Consider the following 24,791-nt stretch of genomic DNA (forward strand, 5'->3'; position numbering starts at 1 on the left):
TTTTTTTCATTATGGTGTAGTTATGTAAAAATACTAAAGGGATATTTAATTTGCAAAATTAAATTGGAAAAAATAGCCTACAATATTGATCATACTTTTTAAAATTTTATTTTGGTTTTCTTATGCTAATTTTTTTTTTAATTTATTGTTACATTATTTTATTACCTTATACTAATATGTGTTGTATATTATTGTAGGCATATAGTATGTAGTAGTGGCAGCAAAGTGTTAATATTTCGCTTAAAAACTGGTGTTTTGGAAAAAGTTTTTGACGAACACAAAAAAAATGTTATTGCAATATTTCCCCATGAAAAAAATCCTTTGCAAGTATGACAATTTATTTATCAGTTATATTTATTAAACATTGAGATAATGATAGCAGGTTAAAAGTTTAGGACATGAAGTATACCATGTACTGAACTTTATTTAGATTTATTATTTATATATTTTTAAATATAGGTAATATCTTGTACAGAGGATGAGGTTGTTATGTGGGATTGCACTGATTTAACTGTTTACAAGGTTTGTGTGTTATTTTAAAAATTTGTGAATTTTTTTTTGCATGAGTTTATGTAGGAAAGTCTATTGAAATAAAGTTTTAAAATACCAAATTTTTTTTACAAGGTTCTGCTTATAAAAGATGTATTTCAAATAAAGCTTATTATTTTTTTTTTTAGTGGTAGTCTTGCATTTTTAAACATCTTTGTTTTTAAGTAAGGCTTTAAATCATTTGTAATTTTTTTGTGATTTAACAGCTCTAATTTAATTATTAACAAAAATTTTTAGCTTTTAAATGTAAAGGTAATATATGATGTTAGATATGGTCCATTACAAGTAGTTGATTGTATTTATTACTTGTTAATGTTACCAAGTATAATCATTAACAAGAAACAAACCAATGACATTTCACAACTATGGTATGTGTAAGAGAGAAAAAAAATGTTGGTTTCAAATATGTTAAAAACTAACAGGGTACTGTTTTTCTTTTGTAGCGTATATATTGAATAAATTAAAACTAAGGATTCTGGGATCTAAATGTGGACAAACAAATCAAAAATGTGTAACAACAATAATACAAGTTATTCAGTTTTCAATACAAACTCTCAATAACTTTTAGAGTTCTTGTTTAGTGTAAGTGAATTTTTAAAAGCTGATTACAATCAGGCCTTCCCAGGAGTGGCGTGTGGTCGCTTGCCTTGAGTGAACACGGATATATATTTTTTTTGGATAACTTGGCCACGCTTTTTTAGCATATATTAAAAATGGCGCATTTTTAAAAAGGCGCTGAAAAAATCAAACTAATTCGTTGTATTATTTTATTATTTTTAATAGTAATTTATTCTTATCATTAATAAAGAAATAATAACATAAAAATAATATATATATATATATATATATATATATTTATTTTTTTTTTTTTGAATTTTTTTTTCTTATAACAAAATTTTTTTTTTTTATTTTACATATTTTTTTTTGAATTTTAAATATTTTTTTTTATTACAAATTTTTTTCTTATCACAAAATTTAAATATATATTTTTTCTTGTTACAATATATTCTGAATTTAATGCTGTTTTACATAAAAATAGGAATACATAAACTCGATATCCGTTTAACAATACAAAAGAAATATAAATCAGTTGTAAAAAAATTGTAGGGGGGAGGGGGTAACACCTCGGGCAGCGTAATATTCGGAACACCGAAATATTTAATACCACAAGCAATTTTTAAAAAATGTGTTTGTGATTCTTGCTAGATTATTATCCGAACTATTTTATATGTTTTTTTTCTTATTTTTAGGGTGTTTATTTTTCTCAGCAACGATATTTGAGACAAGTCGAGGAACAAAACAGAAAATGTGTTCAAAAACTTTTTTAATCTATTTTGAAAATATATTTATATTATTGTAAATGTTACAAGTTGTTAAAATAATAAATCGTATTTATAAGTAGTTTTATCATTTAAAACTTTAAAAGATTTAAAATCGATTACACAAATGCACTTTATATTATTTTGTCATCTATAAGATGCCCAAGATTGACATCAATATCATTTGGCAGCTGTTGGGGTCGTTCGTTTTATGCAAAATCTTTAAAACCAATCATTCCATTAATTTTCTCTTCCGTGTTGCATTTGAAATGATTTTATTCTTACATCAAACTTGTTCCGTAATTACAAATAAAATAGCACAACATTTCCTAAGTACTTTTTTGCAATGCAATAAATTGGATTTTCCAAATATCTTGCTAGTAGCTGATTTGTGTTTGTGTTTTTCAGCATCGAATAGTGCCGTCGAAAGATGCTTCAGCACACTAACAACAGTATTGTCAGATAAAAGACTTAGTCTGCAGCATAACACCTTGGAAGAGTGCATGCTGATTTCTGGAAACAGCCATGTATGGACTGTAGAAGAAAAAAACGAGATATTGCAAGATGCCGTAAGTAAATGTTTACAAAAGCGCAACAAAAAAATTTCCACTTGAAAAAAAAATTAACTTTGCCCCAAATCCTGAAAATGTAAATGAAAAACCGATAACTGCACATCCGATAAGTGACATAAGTTCATCCGACAATGAACTATCATGTCCAGATGAACGAGATGCAAAGTAGCTCCACTGACGTCTCAGGAACAGATGAAGAATGCAGTGACGATGAAAGTTGTTCTACTGACAGTGAATGCAGCAAAATACTTTAAATTTCTTTGTTAAAATAATAACTATATAATACTTTAATAACTTGTAACATTTACAATAATATAAATATATTTTCAAAATAGATTAAAAAAGTTTTCGGTCACATTTTCTGTTTCATTTTTCTACTTGTCTCAAATATTGTTGCTGAAAAAATCAACACCTAAAAATATATTATAAATAATTATAATATAAATAAATATATATATTTTTTTATGTTTACTAGACATAAAAAAAAAAAATTTGTAATAAATATATATATATATATATCTCATTTTTATGTTCATATTTTTATATTAATAATAAGAATAAATTATGAATAAGAATAATAAAATAATACGACAAATTAGTTAGGTTTTTTCAGCGCCTTTTATGCTAAAAAATCGTGGTCAAATTCTCAAAAAATATATATATGCGTGGTCACTCAAAGCGACCGACCGCACTCTCCTGGGAAGGCCTGATAATTGAAGTTTTCATTTTAATCAGTTAGTTTAAATTTGACATTTTAAAGCCTGGTTGTTTCAAGTTTTTATTTTTTATCAGTAGATAGTTTTCTTTGGCAATAAATGGAATTTGATAAACGAATGAATTTAATAAATCTTAGTATGCTCAGGCGCTCAGGGTGGGTATATTTTCCAAAAGTTAACCAACTACCCCTTCTTTGTATTAAGCACCTGAGAGTAAATGCAGAAGCAGAGAGCTTCTGACCTTTTTTAAACTCTTTTCAAAGTATCAGACAGTTCTCTAAACATTGACTGTTAAAATGATATTTTTGAAATATGTTTAGTTAAATATTATTTAGAAAATATTAAAAATATGTTTAATTAATATGTATATAAATTTCTTTTTAAAAGCTGTAACCAAATAAAATTAGTACATGTTTACAAAAATCTTTATGAATAAGTTTTAACGCATAATTTTTAAGAAAGCTTAAATTTCAACTTTGAAAAGTTTGTCCAAAATGATTTTTAATCATTTTAAGTTTACTTTTTTTTTTGTATTAGTAATTGTATAAGGATTGCACAAAGGAATCTTTATATACACATAAAAAAAAAAAAGTTAAAAAATTTCAGTGTTCAGTAAGAGCTGTTTCAAAAATGCATTTTTGGAAAAGGTCTACTTAATCTGATCAATTATGCATCAATTGATTGTGGTTATTCATTGTAAGAATAAAGTTGAAAGTACCAAGTTTAAAGATTTTATTCACAATAAACCGATTTATTATATTCACTTGTTATTTTATTTTTATAAAGTTTTTTCATGCTTGTAGGTACTTTTCGGTCTTTTTTTTTGTGTGTGAATAAAAATTCTATTTATACAAGATCCCATCAATCTGCTTTTCCTAGTGCCTCTAAGTATTGTTGATATCTCACCACATGCCCTTGCACAACAAAGTTTATAACATGGTTTATAAACTGGTTTGGCATTTCTGAAAGTGTGCAGTCTATTTTAAAGACACAATCCGATTTCAAAAGTTAGCCATTAGGAGTGGTTTAATAGTCTAATTTTCACTTGGCAAATTTCTTTCTACGTTTTCCCTTAAAACTCAAGAACGTAATCTTAAAGAAGCCTTTAATTACTTCTTATATGCTTTTTTGAGAAAATTAATAATTTTATCTGGAAATTGCATTTTATTTAGGAAAGTACTAACTTTAACTTTTGAAGTCAACTTGAGGGAAATCTTTATTTTAGTATTCCAAACAGACCACAAAGACTTTTGATTCTGTAGAGTATGATCCAATTACAGGATCAGGCTTTATTGTAAAAGCTAAATAGTTTCTCTGACTGTATTGCATTTTTGCAATTTTTGCATCAAAAGGTTTTTTTTAGTTAATACAATATAAAGAAATTTTTTGCTGCTTTTTAATTTTTAAATTATTGATCAATTTTTATACATAAAATAAGATATTTTTATGAATATTTTGCGTTCTTAAATAAAATGTTTTTTAAATACTTGTTCTATTTTAAAATATTTAAAATAATATCATACTCATTAAAATAATATCGTACTCATAATTCAAAGTTATTAAATGTTTTCTCACAAAGACAAGTATAAATAAATACAAATAATAATAAATATAAGTAAAAATAAATAACATTTAATTTTAAATTAATGTCAATAAAATTGGCAAACCTCAAATTTGGTTATGCTTTTATTTGTTCTTAATCAAATGTATATTTTTTATATGTCAACAAGTTGCATGCTACTTTTGCTAAAGTAATAAAATACTAAAATCTCTTCTGTGTGTGATGTTACTTGTTAGATTTCTTCTTTATGGAAATTATAAGCTTAATTAAGTTATTAATTTATTTAAACTTTAGAAGTTCATCCTTCCCTGTAAAATCTTCGATGTATACATGCCAACAGCAAAAAGTGGAGTGACGATTTATTTTGTTTCAACCGTTAAAAAAGAAATAAGTAAGAATTTATTTGTACTTTTTATGAATCTATTTTATTGATAATTTAGGTTATTAAATAATATTGATGAAACCATATTTAAAGTGTAGGTAAGTAAAAATAAGAGTACTAACTCTGGAGTTGTGTTAGGGTTGGGTCAAATAGTATCATCATATGGTTGAAATCTATTGCAGTAATATCCTAAAAAATTTTTTAGAGATGTCATCAATGGTGATTTTAGGGAATACCGAATATTTGCCTAGGCACTCAGTTAAAGCACCGAATATTCATTGACACTTAGTTGTTTTGTTATTATACTTAGTTTTTATATATCGAACTGTTTTAACTATAATTATGTGTAAAAGTCATACTCTTCAAACTATTCAAAAAGATTACAAATTTAATCAGGTCAGGTATATCTTGCATTTCTGAGGTAATTTTAGAAGTTGCCATAGATAGAGCACAAAGAACTCCAAACTTATTAAAAATGATATTTTCACTATGATCTGAACTTAAAACATGGTTTAACTTTAATGGTAATATGAGTTATATGGTTGTCTTTTTTATCAGGAGGCTGAATAAGTCCGAATTTTGTAAGTGCAAACTGGCATAAGTATGAAGCAGTCACAAAAACTGGCATAAACGCAAACAGGCATTATTGCAAATTAACATAAATGCACCAAAAGTGTTTGCAAACATTGGCATAAGTGTGAATTGGCATAAGTGCAGGCTGGCATAAGTGCAAAGCAGCTGAAAAAAGTGGTATATGTGCAAATTGTCATAAGTGTGAAGCAGTTGCAAACTTGCATGAGTGTGAATCTTATGCCAATGTTTCAAATTCTTTTGGCATACTTATGCCAGTTCACACATCAGCTAATTTAAGCTATGCACCTATGACAGTTAACAATTATGTCAGTTGGCACTCATGCCAGTTTTTGCAACTGTTTCACACTTATGCTAGTTTGCACTTATGCAAGTTCACGATTATGCCAGTTTGCGCTTATGCCGTTTGTACTTACACCAGTTTGCACTTATTCAGTGGACTCTTTTTTATTAATGCACATTCCAAATCAAATTTCAAGAGATTAGTTAAAACACAGCAAGCAAAACAATACAAAATTAAATTCTCTGAGAAAAATTAATTCAGTGGAAAGTTAATTCTTCTCAGTGAAAGACTGATTGACACGGTGAACCATCACTGGTGTCTAGTAGTGTAGCTGGTGATGTATCTCCACTTAGTAAGAAAAAGAAATAAAAATGATCAAACCAGTCTATAAAGAAAATATGCACTCATAAAGATGTGGAAAAGAAAATTCAAATTGCAAATAAAATTAGTTTTTACATGAAACTGTTTGCATAAATAAGACAGAAAACCTCTACAAGTTGTGGTCAGAAAATGCAAAACACTATCCTAATAGAAATTAAGTTTTTCTTATTATTTACCGGTGGCAGTGCTTTTTTTTTCATTACAATCTGGTATTCTGTGTTCGGCCAAATAGTTTGCAATATTCTGCCAAATACCGAATAGTGGAAAAAGTAGCCTAATAGGCCAAATATCGAATAGTCACAATATTTGTGACATCTAATTTTTTGTAGATGATCTATTGAGTTTATATACAAATAGAATTATAGTATGTCATCATCATTAAGTGTTTTAATAAAATTTAACTGGTGTTAAGTAAATTAATTTTTGACTAATTTTAATTTTTAGAAACCCCAAAATCTATTATAATCTGATTTTATAATGAAAGAGTATCTTTTCTCTTAAATGTTGTCTATTTATATAATCAGGGCAGCAAGCAACCTGGAAAAGTCAGGGAATTTCTAAACTATGTTATCAAGTCAGGGAATTTATTAAATTTTGCAATAGTCATGAAAAAGTCAGAGGAATTTTGATGGATTCAGTGACTAAATGTATATATTTTTTGCTTATTAGAGACTTAAAATCAAAAAGAAAATTGTCTGACCACCCTGATAATCTAATAATTAATCAATTTAAAAAATTAAGGTTTTGGCTGAGATTTTAGCAATGTCGAGTTTTGTTCTTGGTTGTTTGATGGCAAGAGGACTTTTACTAGTCCTATAGTTAATTGACCCCAGGACTTTTGCTTATTAACATAGAGCAATTTGAAAATTTTTTGAAATAAGATTTTCCTGAATTACAAATCGTTGTATTTTTACTAATAAGAATTTTTTTTTTTTTATAGGTAAGTTCTTGAGGCTCCTCTAGAACCCAACTTTTTTGACAGGTTCTAATATAAGTGAAATTTCTTTAAATTTGTGTTAACCTGAAACTCAGGAAGCAGAATAAAATAATAGTTTTAAAAATAATAATTTTGTTAAAAGGAAATTTTTATTAAAAAAAAGAAGAAATTGTACATAAGTTTCTTATTGCTAATTTTGTTGCTAACAATATAATTTGTTGCTGAGGTTTTTTACATAAAATTTGTTATATTTTTTACAACTTCAGTTTTTATAAAAATCAATATTGTTTTCAAAATCAGCATATAGTTCTGCTTCTATTAAGTCTCAGGTTGAAATATATCTGGAAAAAAAATTCGACTAATATTTGGGTTTACTATATTACAACCAATTACACAACTACAACAATCAAACAACTAAATCAACCTATCACACAACTAAATCAACCAATTACACAACTAAATCAACCAATATGCAAATCACACAACAGACCTTGTTTTAAATAAAAAATGCTTAATGCATTAAATTAACGTGATATTTGGTGTCATAAAGTTATCTTTATTTTTTTATTTTTTTAAAGACATTAATTTTTTTAAATTACTACAATAATATTATTTACCGCAAAACGAGTTAAATGTTATTTAACAGCTTTTTTATTATTACTATACGGGAATGTTTATTTTCTTTTATTTTTTTTAATATTAAATGCAATTTAATATTAAATAAAATTAAAATTTTAATATTATTTGCAACTACAAATGCACAACTAAATAAACCAATCAATTAACATGTTAAAACCAAAAAATTTTTTTAAAATAATTTTGTTTTTTAACTTTATAAACATCAAACAAAAAACCTCAAGTAAGCACATAAAAGCTTTTAAATAACATATGTTGTTAGTAAAACCCAGACAGCTAATAACTATTTATTATAATAATAATAATAATATATATATATATATATATATTAGGGCTGTCCAAAAAAAATTTTTTTTTCAGATTTGATTGCATAGTTGTTTATTTTGTGCCATTTGACATAGTAATTAACTGTGCAAAAAATCTTTCCAATCAGATAATGTTTAGGGGGTGCTCAATGACCATAAAGTTTTACAAAAAATGTGAAAAACATGGAAAAAGTAACAAAGTTCCACAAATTTCTAAAACCCGGTTAATTAGATTTTTCAGATTTGATCAGTTTTAATTATCTCTAAATATTAAATTATGAATACAAATTACAATCCACATCCACTTTAGACTGGTTTATTAGCAGAGAAATTAATGAAATAAAATACTGCAATACGACAAAGTTCTGCGGTTTTTGTTATATCAGAATTTTTCCAAAATAAAACACTAGGATTTTTGACTCTTTGTCATTGATTAAAATACGAATTATAAACAAAAAAACATATGAGCAATTAACATTTAATTATCGTAATGTTATAGTTCGTGCAATGTTAATGCTAGCGAGGACTATAACTCTTCAGAGTACACTTTCTGGCATCTGGCACTCGCTTTCTGTGATCCTCAACCACCTGAATTAACCTCTGCATTTCAGATTCATTCCTTGTAATCGATTCATTAAACATCGACATTAAAGCCACAGATCGTTCGGCAGCATCATTTACTACTTCCAATGAATATACTAAATTTTTTCCTTCTTGGTATTCTGGGGAATCATTCCAGGTAGCTGGATCGTTGTTGAACAGAAAATCAATATCAACCTTCATTGACCGCAACGCACTTGCTGAAACTGATGTCACCTGCATGTCCAGAGATTTTTTCTCTAGACTTTCAATGTTCTTTAATTTGATCAACCTTTCAGACCAGTTCTCACCGTGAAATTTCATGTTGGAAATCATTTTTCGCTTCTCTTCCGTTTGAAGTTTGTTTGAAAACAAAGCTAGTGGGACCAATTCTGGTGAAAGGTACCACAAATGGTTTTGAAAGTTCTTGACTGCTGCTTCGGAAATCGTTTTATTCACAACTGCAAACTGCTTAAGTTGCTGAAACAGAAACAAGTCATTAACTGGAGCATCGCTGGCATTTGTGCATGATATCCAAGATTTTACATAAACCAGACTAGCAAATAAGCAAAATTCACAGAGATTTTTTTCCTCTTTTGTGGTCAACTTGAACTCTTCACGAAATAAATAAATCTTAAAACAATAAATAACCTTGGCCATCCAGCGAGCCATGTGATAAGCACCAGGGATTCACCAGCGAGCCATGTGATAAGCACCAGTTTTCCAAGTATTAACAGACAGAGATCCATGATTTCTTTGTAGTCATCCCTTGGCATTTTAACATGCAGGTTTTCTTTGAGGAATGCAATCACTTCATTTTGTAGTTCTTGCACCAGGGGTATTTTCATTCGAATGTCATCCAGAGGTTTAAAATTTCCTTGATTAACTTTGGGCCAATATTGCTGAAATCTCTGGAAAAGAGGTATGTTGGGACCAGATGATGGTCCAAATAGTGATCCAAACACTCCTGCTACTATGATCTCATGAACATGGTGTCTGCAAGCGAAATATAACAAATTTCTACCTATATGTTTCTCTAGAACTACACATGCACCATTTTTGGAGCCAGTGTTAGAGGCTGTAGTATCAAAACTCATTCCAATAACATCACCAATTATGTCCCAGAAATTAAGCAGATGAATAACTGCTTTTGCTTGGGCTTCTCATGTTCCAGCTGATAGTTTTGCTATTCCAAGTATTTTGTCAACATTGTGACCTGTCACACCTACAGATAGCCGGTCAACATTTGCTTTAGGGGCTGCAGAATTTGTACGATCTATCATCAGTTTGCCATCCCAGTGGACGATTAATGGTGGTTTGTCCAAATCGCAGAATTCAGTTCGAACAGTGGCTTCAATATTTGATCGATGATAGGTTCGTTTTCTACGGACTGTAGAACGTGACAATGATCCATCATCGAGGTTCTGTCCACCAGCCCTTGCAATTGCTGCTGGTAGTATAGTAAATTTTGTGTCAGATAGATTAATTCTGTCTAATGTTGATGAAACATCAGGCGAGTCAAGAATTGTATCTAAGATACATTGTCGTTTTGGAGTACTTGCTAAACTTGATTCAGCTGACCCTGAAGAACTTGCTTTACTGACTTGTTGTCTGTAATAAACAGGGATTTCTATCTCAAAATCTCTATCAACCATTTTGTCATTATCAACAGCATCGTTATCGTTGTCATCACTATAACTTTCGTCATGTAAAGGTTCAATAACAGGAACTATTGCACTCGCACCAGATTGTCTTTGCTCTTCTTTTAGCTTTCGTTCTCTCTCTGCTTGTTTCCTTGCTTCATTTCTTTCTTCTAATTTTGAAAGTTCTTTGTCCTCTCCAAACATCACCATTTTTCTCTGACATCTCTGATCCAATAAAAATTCTTTATCTTCTTCAATTCTGATCATGGTTTCAGCATCCTTGTGGGCAATGTCAAAAAGTAGGCCAATGGTGTCTGTAAATGATTTCTCTCTCGATTTCTGAGAATCTGACAATCTGGATTTTTTTTTTTTTATTAATTTAAATTCCTGGACTAAAGTTTTCAACTTTAAGACTACATTCGGATGAAATGCTGTCGGAATACGGGCTTTATTCCAAATAATAATCAGTTCATCAACAGTTGTTTTAAGACTTTCAGGCACTGACTTTTTGGTTGAATTAAGATGATAAAAAAATGTTTTTAAAACATCAGATGTTAAGGGAAGAACTTTATCTGGAAGATTTGGCTCTGGTTGTCCAATTAAAAAGATTTTGGTTTGAAGTCGTGTAGAGATAGCAACACGAGATGATGCTGCCATTTCAATGATAACTGAAATATTATGAGAAAATCAAAACTCAATACCATATTATACAAACTTATCATTCAGTTGTTGGTTTATGCAGCTGCAGCAATATATTATAATAATTATTACTAAAGAAATTAAATAAATATTTTCAAATTAGAAATTATTATTATCTGCACTTAATAACAAACAATACACTACCAGACTACCATGCTAGTTTTCTGTAATAGGTTACTAAGGTTAGGTACTATCAAAATATTAATACATTTGTTGTCAAACTGAAATTCCAAATAAAAATATTTATACTTGTAAACCTTTTTATTCTGTTTGAACAAATTCTAAATTGAGTTAAATAATAGTATTAAAATTATGAATACAAATTTTAACAAAATGATATAAACACAGTTGTTTTAAACACTAGCAGACATTTTTTAGTCTGGTGCCCTGATGACAGTTAATCTGCTGCACTTTAATTAATCTATATAGCACGCAATCAGACAATATTTCAGTGGAAAAAATCTAACTAACCAGGTTCTAGAAATTTTTGGAACTTTGGAACTTTTTGCACGTTTTTGACGTTTTTCGTAAAACTTTATGGTCATTGAGCACCCCCTAAACATTATCTGATTGGAAAGATTTTTTCCACAGTCAATTACTACGTCAAATGGCACAAAATAAACAACTATGCATTCAAATCCGAGAAAAATTTTTTTTTCCTGTGTTCACATGAACAGCCCTAATATATATATATATATATATTATATATATAAATTATATATATATATATATATATATATATAATATATATATATATATAATATCTAATATATATATATATATATATATATATATTAAATATTATATTATATATATATTATATATATATATAATATATATATATATAATATCTAATATATATATATATATATATATATATATATATATATATATATATATATATATATATATATATATATATATATATAATATCTAATATATATATATATATATATATATATATATATATATATATATATATATATATATATATATATATATATATATTAAAGCTTATAATAAAATGTAATCAAAACACAATAAAAATTATGTTTTTTTTAGAAAAAAATAAAACTGTTTTATTTCGATACAATGTGTTAACTCAAGAAATGTTGCATGTATCTGTTATTAGCAAAGGTTATAAAAAGTTTGCAGTTAGTAAATGTGAGAGTTTTATAGCAATAATATACAGAAAATATTTGAAAATATACAACTGCAATAAACAAAGTATTGTCCAGTATAAATATGATGCTGTTAGTTTAACATGTGTGGCTATACATCCCTCATCAGACGTAATTGTGACTGGAGATGAAGATGGAAGATTAATCTTATGGAATGATATATGTGGAGAGCAGAAAGAACCGATTTGCTCTAAACTCCACTGGCATAATAATTATGTCAATGATGTGCTTTTTATGAATGATGGTTTGTCCTTTTTATTTTATACTGATTTTATTTTTGAATAATAATAAGTTTATCCAATATTTGGTTTTGCAATGAATTTATATGGAAAATAATAATAATATTATGTACAATATTTATTTTTTTCTAGGTTTTTATATAGTATCTGGAGGAAATGAAGGTGTGTTAGTTATATGGCAGCTTGAAAACCATAAAAAAAACTATTTACCTCGAGTTGGTGGATCAATACTGCACCTATTTCAATCTAATGATTCACAACATCTTGGTTTTGCTATCGATAGTAATGGTAAATTTAATATTATATATAAAAAATGATGTTAAATCAAATCAAATATATTTCAAAATAAGATGTAACATTCAAGAAAAAAGTATATAAAGGGAATCAAGTTTTGAATAAAGTTTTGTGATGGTAGTTCCAGATAAATTTGCAGTTAAGGAATATCACAAGGATGCTTAATTTTATAATATATTGGATTTTAATTATTTTATATTTTAATTAATAATTTTAATACATTTAATTATTTATATATTTAATTATTAATTAATTATTTAATATATTTAATTTTATTATATTTTAATTATTGTTATTTTAATTAATAATTTTATAATATATTGGAGATATGGTATAGCACACTAGACTATAAGTAATTATACTGAAGAAATATTGATTTTAAGGTTTTATTTTGGAGATCAGAAAACCTTAAAAAGGTTTGTTTATGGGGTTGTTCTTATACTTGACTTGCATAATTTAGATGGGACCCAAAAATAGCATGCCATATATTTAGCAGTTTCTACGTTTACATTATAGCAAACATTTTATCAGATCTGCTGAGTTTATTGCTAAGTTGTTTAGATGGTCTTCTTATAAAAAGAAAGGTAAAAATCAACTTTAATACCAAGATATTTAATAGGACCTAAGGATAAATTTTTATGAGGCATGAATTAAACTATGATGGGGTGACCTGCAGTTTCAAATGTTTGCAAATCTACAAACTCTTCTAATCTTCTCAGTGATTTTAATAAGTGCAAGGGTTCTGAAATAATTATTTTAAAATCCATATTGATGTTAGAATAGGCATTTAAATTTTTTTAGTATAGCCTGTTATACATATTTTTTTAGTATAGCCTGTTATTTCTTTTCAAAACATTATCTTAGTTGGAAATAAGGGAAATAGGTCAAAAAGGTTAAAATAGGTTAAGAAAGACTAGTAAGGTGTCTTTTTTTATAAATTGGAATTACTCTAGCTATTTTGAAAACTTCATGTAGTATGCCACTTTTAATAGAATTGTTTATCATAATGCAAAAAGGTTTGAATATTATTTGAGAAGTAAGTTCAAGAAAAAATGTAGATATGCTGTTAGGTGCATAACTTTTATCATTTTTAAAAACGTTATTCATAAGATTAGATTAACTTCACTCACACAAAGGGAAATTAAGAAAGTCACTATAAACACACTTTGATGGTATGTTTTCATTGATTAGAAGTAATAAAATTAATAAATATATTTGAAACAGTGCCATGGTCTGTGTTGATATTTTCATTCAGATTAGCTGAGTAGGTTTTTTATGTGATGATGTTTTTAATATTAATGATTTCTTTTATGTTTTTTATGTTGTTATTATTAAAATAAGTCATGTAGTAGTGTTGTCCCAGTACTTAGTACTTTGGTACCAACACGGTTCTTTATTAAAAAGGTAGTTACGGTAAAAATCCTTCAAAGTATAGAGTTTATCGTTACTAACATTAGTACCGAGCAATTTTAATAGTAAAATAGCGCTATTTATAAAGGCCGTAATTTTTTAGAATTACCTTCAATAAGTAAAGAGTAATAGCATAAAAAAAATGATGGAATAGTGTATAAAAGAAGGATGATTAACAGTTGAGTTGATTGACCCACTTTTTCCCTTTTTCGAACATAAACAACTTGTACAAGTATTAATTTTATGAATTTTTTTTTATTAATTAAATATAGTATCTAAAGATAAATTGACAATTCCAACTCATAGGCATTTGTTTTCAGCAACTAACCTAGTCAAAAAGTGTTATAGGATTCTATAAGAATTTGGAACAAAAAAGTTTTTGAATTTGAACCCCATTAAATAAAAACACATCAGTTAAAAAGTGTTTATAGTTATCAAAGTTTTATTCTTTTTTTGAAAAGAAAATGCAATTTTAAAATTTTTTAGCTCTAAAATTAGAATTATTTTTTAATGAAAAAATGGCTTAATATTTTTTTTGATGGCAACGTAATCGTCATTTAAAGCCTAATTTGGAATGGTTTGGGATTTCCTAGCGGTCTCTGATGCGTAGGAGGTAAGTCATTTCCAAAAAATTGTTTTTTGTAATTTTTTTTTTTTTTTTTTTTTGTAAAATAATAAAAATTTGGTATAGCAATTTACATACAACAAAGGAATAAATTAAAATAATTTGAAAAGAATTTTAAAAATTTATAGTCTATAAATCATGCATTTTTTATATTTCCAGTCTGTTTTACTAATAACCTTCTGAAGTATAAAAAAATATTTTCTGTTGCTTGTTTTGATTTAAAAGCAAAACAAATGACAGAAAATATTTTTTTATACTTCAGAAAGGAAAATAGGCTAGAAATACAAAAATTACAAGTTTTTGCTAAAAATGCAAACTCATGACGTTGTACATTATTTGGTTTGTGGCCAGTGTAATTTTTCCTTCATTTAGGTACTGAATTTGGTACCGAGTATTTTGATAAGTATTGGTACCAAATACTGAAATTTCAGTACCGTGACAACACTCTTGTGTAGTATGATTTTTTACTACTTTTTAATAATCCATAAAGTATGTAATTTATAGTTTATTACACTTTTGTAGGTACTAGAGCCGTGTGACCAAATTAAAGAAAAAGTATAATTTATAAATAAAAAAACATTACATTAAAAGCAAACTAAAACTTAAAGAAGTGTCTTGCATTAGTTTAAAATGCTTTATTTAAAAATAATTTAGTACATTGTTATTTAAAAGCATTATCTGTGAAATCCAGTAAAGTCTAGAAGTGATTTATTCAAATTGTCTTCATTTTCGAATGTTTATTTGAAAACAATAAAACTGGTATAAAAAATTTTAAAAAATTTAAATACTTTAAATTCTTTTTTTTTTTTAATTCCAGAGATATTGAATCCTGAAATGTGGTTTATTTTGCAAAAACATTTCTGCTAGAAGTGCAGTTACGACTTTTAAGAGCAAATTTAACAGCATGAATATAAAAGAAATGTTGCTTTGTAACTTTTCAAATAAATTTCAACAGTTAAAGTGAAGTATTAACATAGTTATCCTCTTGGTTGTTTAAAAATTATGGTCTAAAGCCATCAAACCTTCACGTAGTTTTCTCTTTTTTTTTTGGTTTTTCAAAATTTAATTTTTGCTTCTAATGCATCTTGTTAAAATAAATACCCATGAAAGCAATGCTTTTAGGTTTGTCATAAAAAGTAAATATTTAGTTTTCTTGCTACTTCTATTACCTTAAATAAAAAATCCTTATGTTGTAGAAAGTCTACATGTTTCTATTATCTTATAAAAGCCTTGTATAGCAATATTTTGAATTAAAAAATTACCTATGCACTTGTGTATATACTGAGCAATGACTACTTAAAAACCTTGATATTGTTACAGAGAGTAAAAAAATTTGTTTTCAGACATTTTTTTAATGGGTATAGGAAGGGCATATGGTAAAGATTTTCTAAGCTTAATGGTACAACTTGTTTGGTGCATACTATTCTTTTACTTTAGGTATTATATATTCAAAAAATGTCAATACCTTGGGCATAAGTTTATAGTTGGTAAAAGAATTTACCACTCCACTTGGAGCTACAGTTTGCTTCAGCAACCTAAAAAGTATTTCTACAGAAATTAATATTAGCATGTTAGAACAAGATCCAAAATCAATGATATTTAGCTTTCTTGCTGAAGTCGTTTATGTTCCAGATAAAGCAGTTATTTGAGATAAAGTATAAGTAAATAGAAGACTTAAAGAAACAAAACAAGTTATATCAAATCTGTTTTTAATGGATTTGGTATGATTTTTTCCAAATGTATTGATAGTTTTACTTTACAGAGTAACTCTACTTTGTTTTCCCTTACAGATATTGATTAAAATTTAAGTTGTCTTACTATAGCTGCTGGTGATAAACAGCTTGTTGACTGTGCTGTCTTCGTTTTAGAATTAAACCAGGTTTGTGAATTGGTTATAGAAATTTGATGAATATTTTCTATATGATTTAAATGTGGCTACTGAAGATGTTAAAACCTGCTCAAAGCATCAAAGTTACAAAGGCAATGGCTTTTGAACTACTTGATAAGGAAACTGGATTTTAGCTGAAAGATTTTTGTCAAAACATTTTGCTAGCAAAATTCTGTTGAGACCAAAACTAACAGTTTGAAGAAAAATAAATGATTCCATGTTGATTTTTTCTTCCATGAAAGACTATTTCACAGTTGTGTATATATGTGAACAAAGCCTTTTCCTGCACTCTGTCTTGCTAATGTTATTTTGGCCAAAGTTAAAAAAAAATTTTAATGCCAAAAACAGATAATGCATCATTTTATCATGGTAACTTCTATTTAAAAGCTCTTTACAAAGCAATTTTAAAAAGTAAAATGATATTGTTACGAGCCAGTGAAAAATATCGATGTGACAGAAGATCAAAAACAACTAGTCGTTTCTGATCTTCAGATCTTTTTAAGGTACTTTTTAAGGTACAATAGAGTTCAAAATTCTGCTGTATGTACAATAGATTCTAAAGTTTCTACTTTATCTGGCCTACAATAAACTCCAATATAAGCAGCTATCATTCTTTTTAGTTTTTCTCTAATCGCATGATAAAGAGAAGAATGTTTTGAATGGGTAAAGGTAAATTCAGTGATTAGAGTAGTATAATCGGTAAATAGAACTCTAAAAGTTTGACATTTTGTTTTTCAGTTCAAATTATGATGCCCTGTAGTTCAACTTGCAAATTTTTTTAGTGCACTAATAATTTCTAATATATACTCCCTCCATTCTGAAATACTGTTCAAAATGTTTAAAAAAAAAAAACTATATGAAAAAAAAATTAACAACAGTTTATTTTTAATAATTCTTTACGTTGAATGCAAATCAGAACAGTAGTTCTGAACAGAGGGAGTATTATGTTAATAAAAATGTTATGACTCACATGTTCTGTCAACAATTCTTATTAAAACACATTTTTTTAGAAAAATACAACTCTTGATTTGGAACAAAATCTATTGTAGACTGAATTTCTTACATAAACAAAAAATATATCCTCAAACATAAATTTTTCCCATCATCTGTTTGAAGTCCATTCTGCCATTAAAAAGGTTTGAAAATTAAAAAAAAAAAGTTTTGGATGTGCATTGCAAAAAAAAAAAAAGAGTTTGGATATTTTGAAAAAAAAAAGAAAAAAAATTGTAAATGGCTGAGAAAGAAAATTAAAAGAAAATCTTGAACAACTTTACAAGTTGCTGAGAATAAAGCTAAAGCCAAATGAGTATGTGGAAACCAACAAATCATTATTTTCTCTTTCTTAAATAAAGTGGCGGTGGTGATGTGGAAGATGGTGGTGATGTGGAAGATGCAATTGTTGATTAAGGTGATTATTCAAACTACCGAATTCAGCCTTTGCAAAGAAGTTAGCAGCTGATTTACAAATATGTTATTGAGTTGATCATGCTTTATGTTGCTTTAATTTCTTAGACAGTGATTCCTAACATATGTATAATCAAATATCTATTTTATTTTAATTGTTTGATGTATTTAGTGTATTTTGTTTTTTATTCCAAGTTTCAAAGTTCAGTAAACTAACATTTGAAAAACACTTCTCACTTTGAATTACAAAAAGATTGTTATTATTAATTGACCTTTTTTTTTTTTTTTTTTTTTATCAGTCTATTTTGTCATCAGCAACATTCATTGTGTCATTACATTTTTGTCAACTACCATTTGATCATCAACAATATTGTTTTGCTGTTTTAAAAGCTATCTAAAAAGGCATGATGAAACATACAAATTATAAAACTAAATCAAGGCTTGAATTAAGTGATTGTGAATTGCAATATCTGGAAATATTTCTGGTCATTAAATTCTCAATTTATTAAAAACCATGAACACTGTTTTAATGAAAAAGTCAATTTATCATATTGCAAAAATTAATGAAAAAACAAAACAAAAAATTTACTACTGCAAAAATAATAACAGTCAAAACTTAAAGATTTTTAATTATTGTTTTTTTAAACATCAGGTAATTTAAGGATTATAAATATAAAAAATATGTTATAAGAAAAAAATATTTATTACTAAAGGTCCAAAAAATTTGCGCGGTAATTCAATAATCAACCAATAATAAATTATGCTAAATCTATTTGCACATTGTATGAAATATTAATATAGAAATAATCTAAATGCTTTAAATTAGAAATTAATTAATTGATAATAAAAATAACAATAAAAAAGAAATTTTGAAAAGTCATGAGAGATTTATTGTTTTGTTTTAAAATAACTATAAAAAGTTTAAATTAGTTTTTATATATTTTTAAATTCCTCTGTCTTTAATTTTATATACATATCTGCAAAAGAGTTATGAGCATTTAGTTTATAAGAAAATATTGAATAGGATTTAAGTTATAAAAGTATTTTATATCTTATTTCACGATTTCTTTAATTTAAAATATTTGATCACTGCTAATTTCCTTTATAATGTTGTGATTAGCAGCTGTTTTTTAATAATTACATCGTACTTTATCGTGCTTTTTTTTTCGAGTTTTATCTGATGATTTATAAAATGAATTAAATATTAACGTTTAAATCATAATATTTAATAATAATAAAAGTAAAAGTAATAATATGGTTTTACAATAAGATTTTATATCATAATTCAAGAATAAATACTTTTTATTGAATAATAGCTATTCAGCTTAGTAATCAAAACAGAATTTATGGTTTTTAAAAAGCTAAAAATTTAAAATCAGAAAATTTTCCAGATATCGCAAATCGTGATCTTGAATTCGAGCCCTGTAAAATTATGAAATATTTAATTTGTATTAATAATTTAAAAGATGCAAAAATAACTTTTATTTTAAATATTCGCAATATATTAGGTTGGTGCAAAAGAAAATTCGTTTTTTTTTCGGTACTATTTATTAAATATAGTTAAAATTAAGAAGTCATTCGTCATCAAAATAATTTCCTTGGCTATCTATGACCTTTTGCCATTTTGTGACCAACTGGCGAAATCCATTTCTGTAGAAAGACTGGGGCTTTGCTTCGAAATAGGCATCTAGCTGATTTTGTAAATCTTGATTTTCTTTGAATGATTTATCCCGTAAAAAATGTTCCATTGAACAGAACAAATAGTAATCTGATGGTGCCATGTCTGGTGAATACGCAGGATGCGGCAAGACTTCACAGCCTAGTTCTAAAATAGTTTCCTTGGTTCTCATAGCAACATAGGGCCGAGCATTGTTGTACAGCAATATGACTTTACGGTTTCCATGACCCGGTCCGGACCTCTTTTCTAAGATTTTTTCATTCAATTGTCTCAATTGTTGCAAGTAGCGTACAGCATTAATAGTTTGCTTCAGTTTCAGCAGTTCATAGTATTATACCTTCCATATCCCATCATACGCTAAGCATTACCTTTTTTCGATGAATATTGGGTTTAGGTGAGGCAGATGCTGATTGACTAGGACTCAACCACTGTTTTTTGTTGAAAGGATTGTCATAATAAACCCTCCTTTCATCACCCATTACAATTTTCCACAAAAAGTCCTTTTTTTTGTACTTAGCCATATGAGAAATACAGGTGCTCAAACATTGCATTTTGTTGTTTTTAGTCAAGTCATGTGGGACCCATTTTCCGACCTTTTGAACCTTTCCTATGTTGTGTAATCGTCTTAAAACAGTCAAATGATCAACTCCAAGTTGTTCTGCTAATTCTCAAGTCGATTGCCGTGGGTCTTCTTCGAGCAATTCCTCTAAATTGTCTGTTTCCAGTTTCTGTGGCCTTCCTGAACGTTCTTTGTCCTCAAGATCAAAATCTCCGCTGCGAAACTTAGCAAACCACTTCTGGCAAAGGCGAACATTTAGAGCATCCACACCTTAAACAGAACAAATCGCTTCTGTTGCTTTTGTTGCATTTTTACCCTGCCGAAATTCGTACAACATGCAATGTCTAAAATGTATTTTTTCTATGGGCATTTTCTAAAAAAGAATTATATATATACACTGTTATTAAAAAATTAAAATTTATAATTTAAAATGTGCAAAAAACATTGCTCTTTCAACTAATATATATATATTGTTTGGATTTGCACTACGCATGTGCATCATATTTGACTTTACATTTGAAATTACAAAGTATACAATGACATAAAGTTTTTACATATTTCTAAATACTGCTAAATTTTAAACCCTTGTCTGGAAAAAGAAAGTGACACTTTTTAATTTCTCTTTTAATAAAAGAATTTTTCTAATGCAATATATATATGTATATGTGTGTGTGTGTATATATATATATATATATATATATATATATATATATATATATATATATATATATATATATATATATATATATATATATATATATATATATATATTTGAGTTTCAAAAAAAAACTTTTTTGAAAAATATATTCTGCCACCCTCTTAATGTGTTCTATAAGATATAAAAGCACTTTTTGAAAAATATTTTAAAGAGATTGAAATAAAATTGCACACCAAAAAGACTACTTTTTGAGTTGTGTAATTTACAGACTATATTAAAATAATTTTTTTTTAATTTAGTTATTAAACTCTTATCAGTTCACGATACCAAGTTAACAAAAGCTATAAAAGGATTCTCTATTGGTAAACTTTTGTTATTATTATTAATAATATTGTTATTATTATTACTAATATATATATATATATATATATATATATATATATATATATATATATATATATATATATATATATATATATATATATATATATATATATATAAAATACATTTATAAAGTTCTTTAAAAATTTTGATATTTTTTGTAGCTAATGATTTTCCTGCCGGAATATCTTATGACTCTAAAACAGGTTGTCTTGTTATGAATGGAAAACCTGATGGAGTTATTCAGTTTTATAACCCACAACAAGATATGGTTAAAATTAATGTAAGTATTAACTCATTTTTAGGTTACCTTTTTTTTTTTAAACTGTTATTTGATGAGGTAGGTAAATAGTTTAGGGTATTTAATTTATAAAATAAAGATAAGGGTAGAAAAAGCTTGTCAATCTTGGGAAGGTAATCTCTTTGGTGTTACTTTCCCAAGGTAACAACAGAGAGATTATTTAATCAATATAAAAACACTTGCTCCTGATTTTAGTTTAAAACAAGTTGACACCTGAAAGTGCATTCGATTGTAAAGAAAATAGCTTTTACTTTTAAATCTCAACATCAATTAAATAAGTAAATAAACATTTAAAAACCGATGTTCCACATAATTATGGAACTATGAGAATTAAACTTATTTTTTTAAATAATAATTTTGAAGAAAATCATAAGATTAAATAATGCAGATTGGTAGTATTAAAAACTTTTTCATCAAAGCCCTTTGAACAAACAGGGCCATTATGTAAAACATTTTAGCAAGAAGAAAGTTGATATATTATGTGGACTTTTCATTAAAACAACCAGGAATTAGGCATAATAAATGTTTCTTACAAATAACAAAATAAGTCATCAAAAATGGAATGCTGTGTTTTGATAATTTATCTTTTTCTCAAGTTTTAAATTTAGTGTGTTTCTATAATCTGATCGTGAAAGTGGACTTTGTCCTATTAACTTTGTTTTGTTTTGATAAGATTAAAAATAGAAAATATAGTTCTTTATATTTGACCTTAGATAAAACAAGAATACCCACTGAATTTAAGCAACTCATTTTATCTTGAGTTGTTTAAATTTTTATTTTTTATCTTTGAGTTGTTTAAATTTTATTTTGAGTTTTTTTTGATACCGCTGTTTTTTTGTTTGTTTTTTTACTTATTAATGTTTTTATTAACTTATTTGTTTTTTGTTAAGCTTATTTGTGTTTTATAAACTTTTGATTGATTTTGATGCCAGATTTAAAAAGTTTAATGCTATTAAATGTTTTTTTGTTTTGTTATTTTTTTTTGTTTTTTTTTTTTTAGCTTCTTTTCTTCTATTTAAATTAATTTATTTTCTAGCTAGATGTTGTTGGTGAAAACCTGATAACATCTGTTGAGGATCGTCATATATACCCTAGTCGCATTGAACGAATAGCATTCTCACAAGACAGTTCATGGTTAGCAACTGTAAGTTTTTTTAAAAGATTATTTACATTTTTAAGTAAATTTGAAGTATATTTTTTTTTTACTTTTGGTTAGATAGTAATTCGAAAGGATGTACTTTTACCTACTGAAAGAACATTAAAGTTATGGAAATACTACAATAATAAGTATGCTTTTCATTTAATGTATGCTTTTGAGTTTTTTTTTTTTTTTTTTTTTTTTTGGTTTTTTTTTTTGTTATTCACCTCCTCAAGGCCGAGAAGGCCACTACAGATGAGGAGGCTACTTAATAGTGGTTATAACCCTCTCTCAACTCTATAGCTCCGAAACACAAACCTTGACGAACAAGGCCACTGCGCGGAGAAACAAGTTGAGCGCGGTACTACCGGGGACGTGGTGGGGTTCAAACTCGGATCCTCTCGCTTATGAAGCGAGCGCTTTACCACTACACCACTACCGCATTAGTTCTATGTTATATACTAATTCTATTTATGAATGAGTCAAGTTGCCTTTGTCTGTCTATGAATGAGTCAAATTCTCTTTAAACTTAAATTATGCCTAAAGTAACCCAAAATATTATTCATAAAAAACCATCCCCACCACCTTACTGTTTCAATACAACTTTCACAAATAATTGTGATCTTTAAAGTAACTTTATCAGTCAAATCATACATCTTACAAAATTTGAAAGACTCGCTTGCATTTTGTGAGACTAATTTAAATTTATCTATTTCTTCTTCAGATTTCAGTATTAATGGATAAAATACTTTGATTTGCAAAGACTACAATAGTTGCATGCTTGAGTCAGGAATATACTTAGCTATCAACTCACTAATTTGATAAATATTAGGTTCGAAACCTCTGATTATTCTTTTATTTGCTTCCACTTTGCACCTCTTCACTTTATCACCTTTTTGTTGGTTCTTTATCGTTCTCCAAGTTTTCAAGACTTTTTTATGATTATAGATTTGATGAATAATTGCTATAATTTGCAAGTAGAATTGTTCCTTCAGTAGTTAAATATTATACCTAGATGTTATATATATATATATATATATATATATATATATATATATATATTGTGTATATATATATATATATATATATATATATATATATATATATATATATATATACATATATATATATATATATATATATATATATATATATATATATATATATATATATATATACACACACACACACATACACACATACATTCAGTACAAACATATATAGACCGACTATATAGGTAGAGCATCCAAGGGATTGCCTCTACATTGACTAAGAGTTAAGATCAAAGCAGCTATCAGTTTTTTCATTATACTTTGTTTTTTTTTCTTTTTCTGAAAATTTAAAGTGCATATTTAGAGAGTAATAGTACACAAATTGGAAAATCGCGTATTTAAACACTTTTTATGTATTATTATTAGGGACCTGTAAATGTTTAAGGGTAGTGTTGTCATGGTACTCGGTACTTCGGTACCAATACGGTTCTTTATTAAAATAGTAGTTATGGTAAAAGTCTTTCATAGTACCTAGTATATCAGTGCTAATATTAGTGCTGAGCAGTTTTAAATTCCAATTTAAAATCCAAAGCCCGTTCATCATTCAGGTATTTTTTTCCCTTTCTTGAACAAAAACAGTTTGTATTAATATTAAATTTATGAATTTTTTTTTAATTAAGTACTTTTTAGTAACTAAATATAGTATCTAAAGATAAATTGACAATTCCAACCCATTAGCGTTTAATTTCAGTGACTAGCCAACAGACTTTTTTGAAGAAAAATAATTAAATTTTTACATTTTTTTCGGCCCTTAAAGAAAAACTAGATTTTTTCTATGAAATAACTGCTTTATCTTTTGTGATGGCACCATTACTGTTATTTAAAGCCTA

The 24,791-nt window shown here is 27.0% G+C and overlaps 1 protein-coding gene across 1 annotated transcript in view; it reads left to right on the top strand.

Moving 5' to 3' along the window:
- Positions 1-24,791, top strand: part of LOC100208929 (WD repeat-containing protein 75) — a 42,664-nt gene that overhangs the window by 6,936 nt on the left and 10,937 nt on the right. The window contains exons 2-10 of the mRNA XM_065810484.1: positions 198-327; positions 460-522; positions 5,012-5,108; positions 12,216-12,578; positions 12,706-12,861; positions 21,389-21,451; positions 21,635-21,753; positions 22,808-22,915; positions 22,988-23,058. Coding sequence (XP_065666556.1) covers positions 198-327; positions 460-522; positions 5,012-5,108; positions 12,216-12,578; positions 12,706-12,861; positions 21,389-21,451; positions 21,635-21,753; positions 22,808-22,915; positions 22,988-23,058 — 1,170 coding nt within the window. The remainder of the gene's footprint in view (positions 1-197; positions 328-459; positions 523-5,011; positions 5,109-12,215; positions 12,579-12,705; positions 12,862-21,388; positions 21,452-21,634; positions 21,754-22,807; positions 22,916-22,987; positions 23,059-24,791) is intronic.

Source organism: Hydra vulgaris, chromosome 11, assembly GCF_038396675.1.
Source record: "Hydra vulgaris chromosome 11, alternate assembly HydraT2T_AEP".
Lineage (NCBI taxonomy): Eukaryota > Metazoa > Cnidaria > Hydrozoa > Anthoathecata > Hydridae > Hydra > Hydra vulgaris.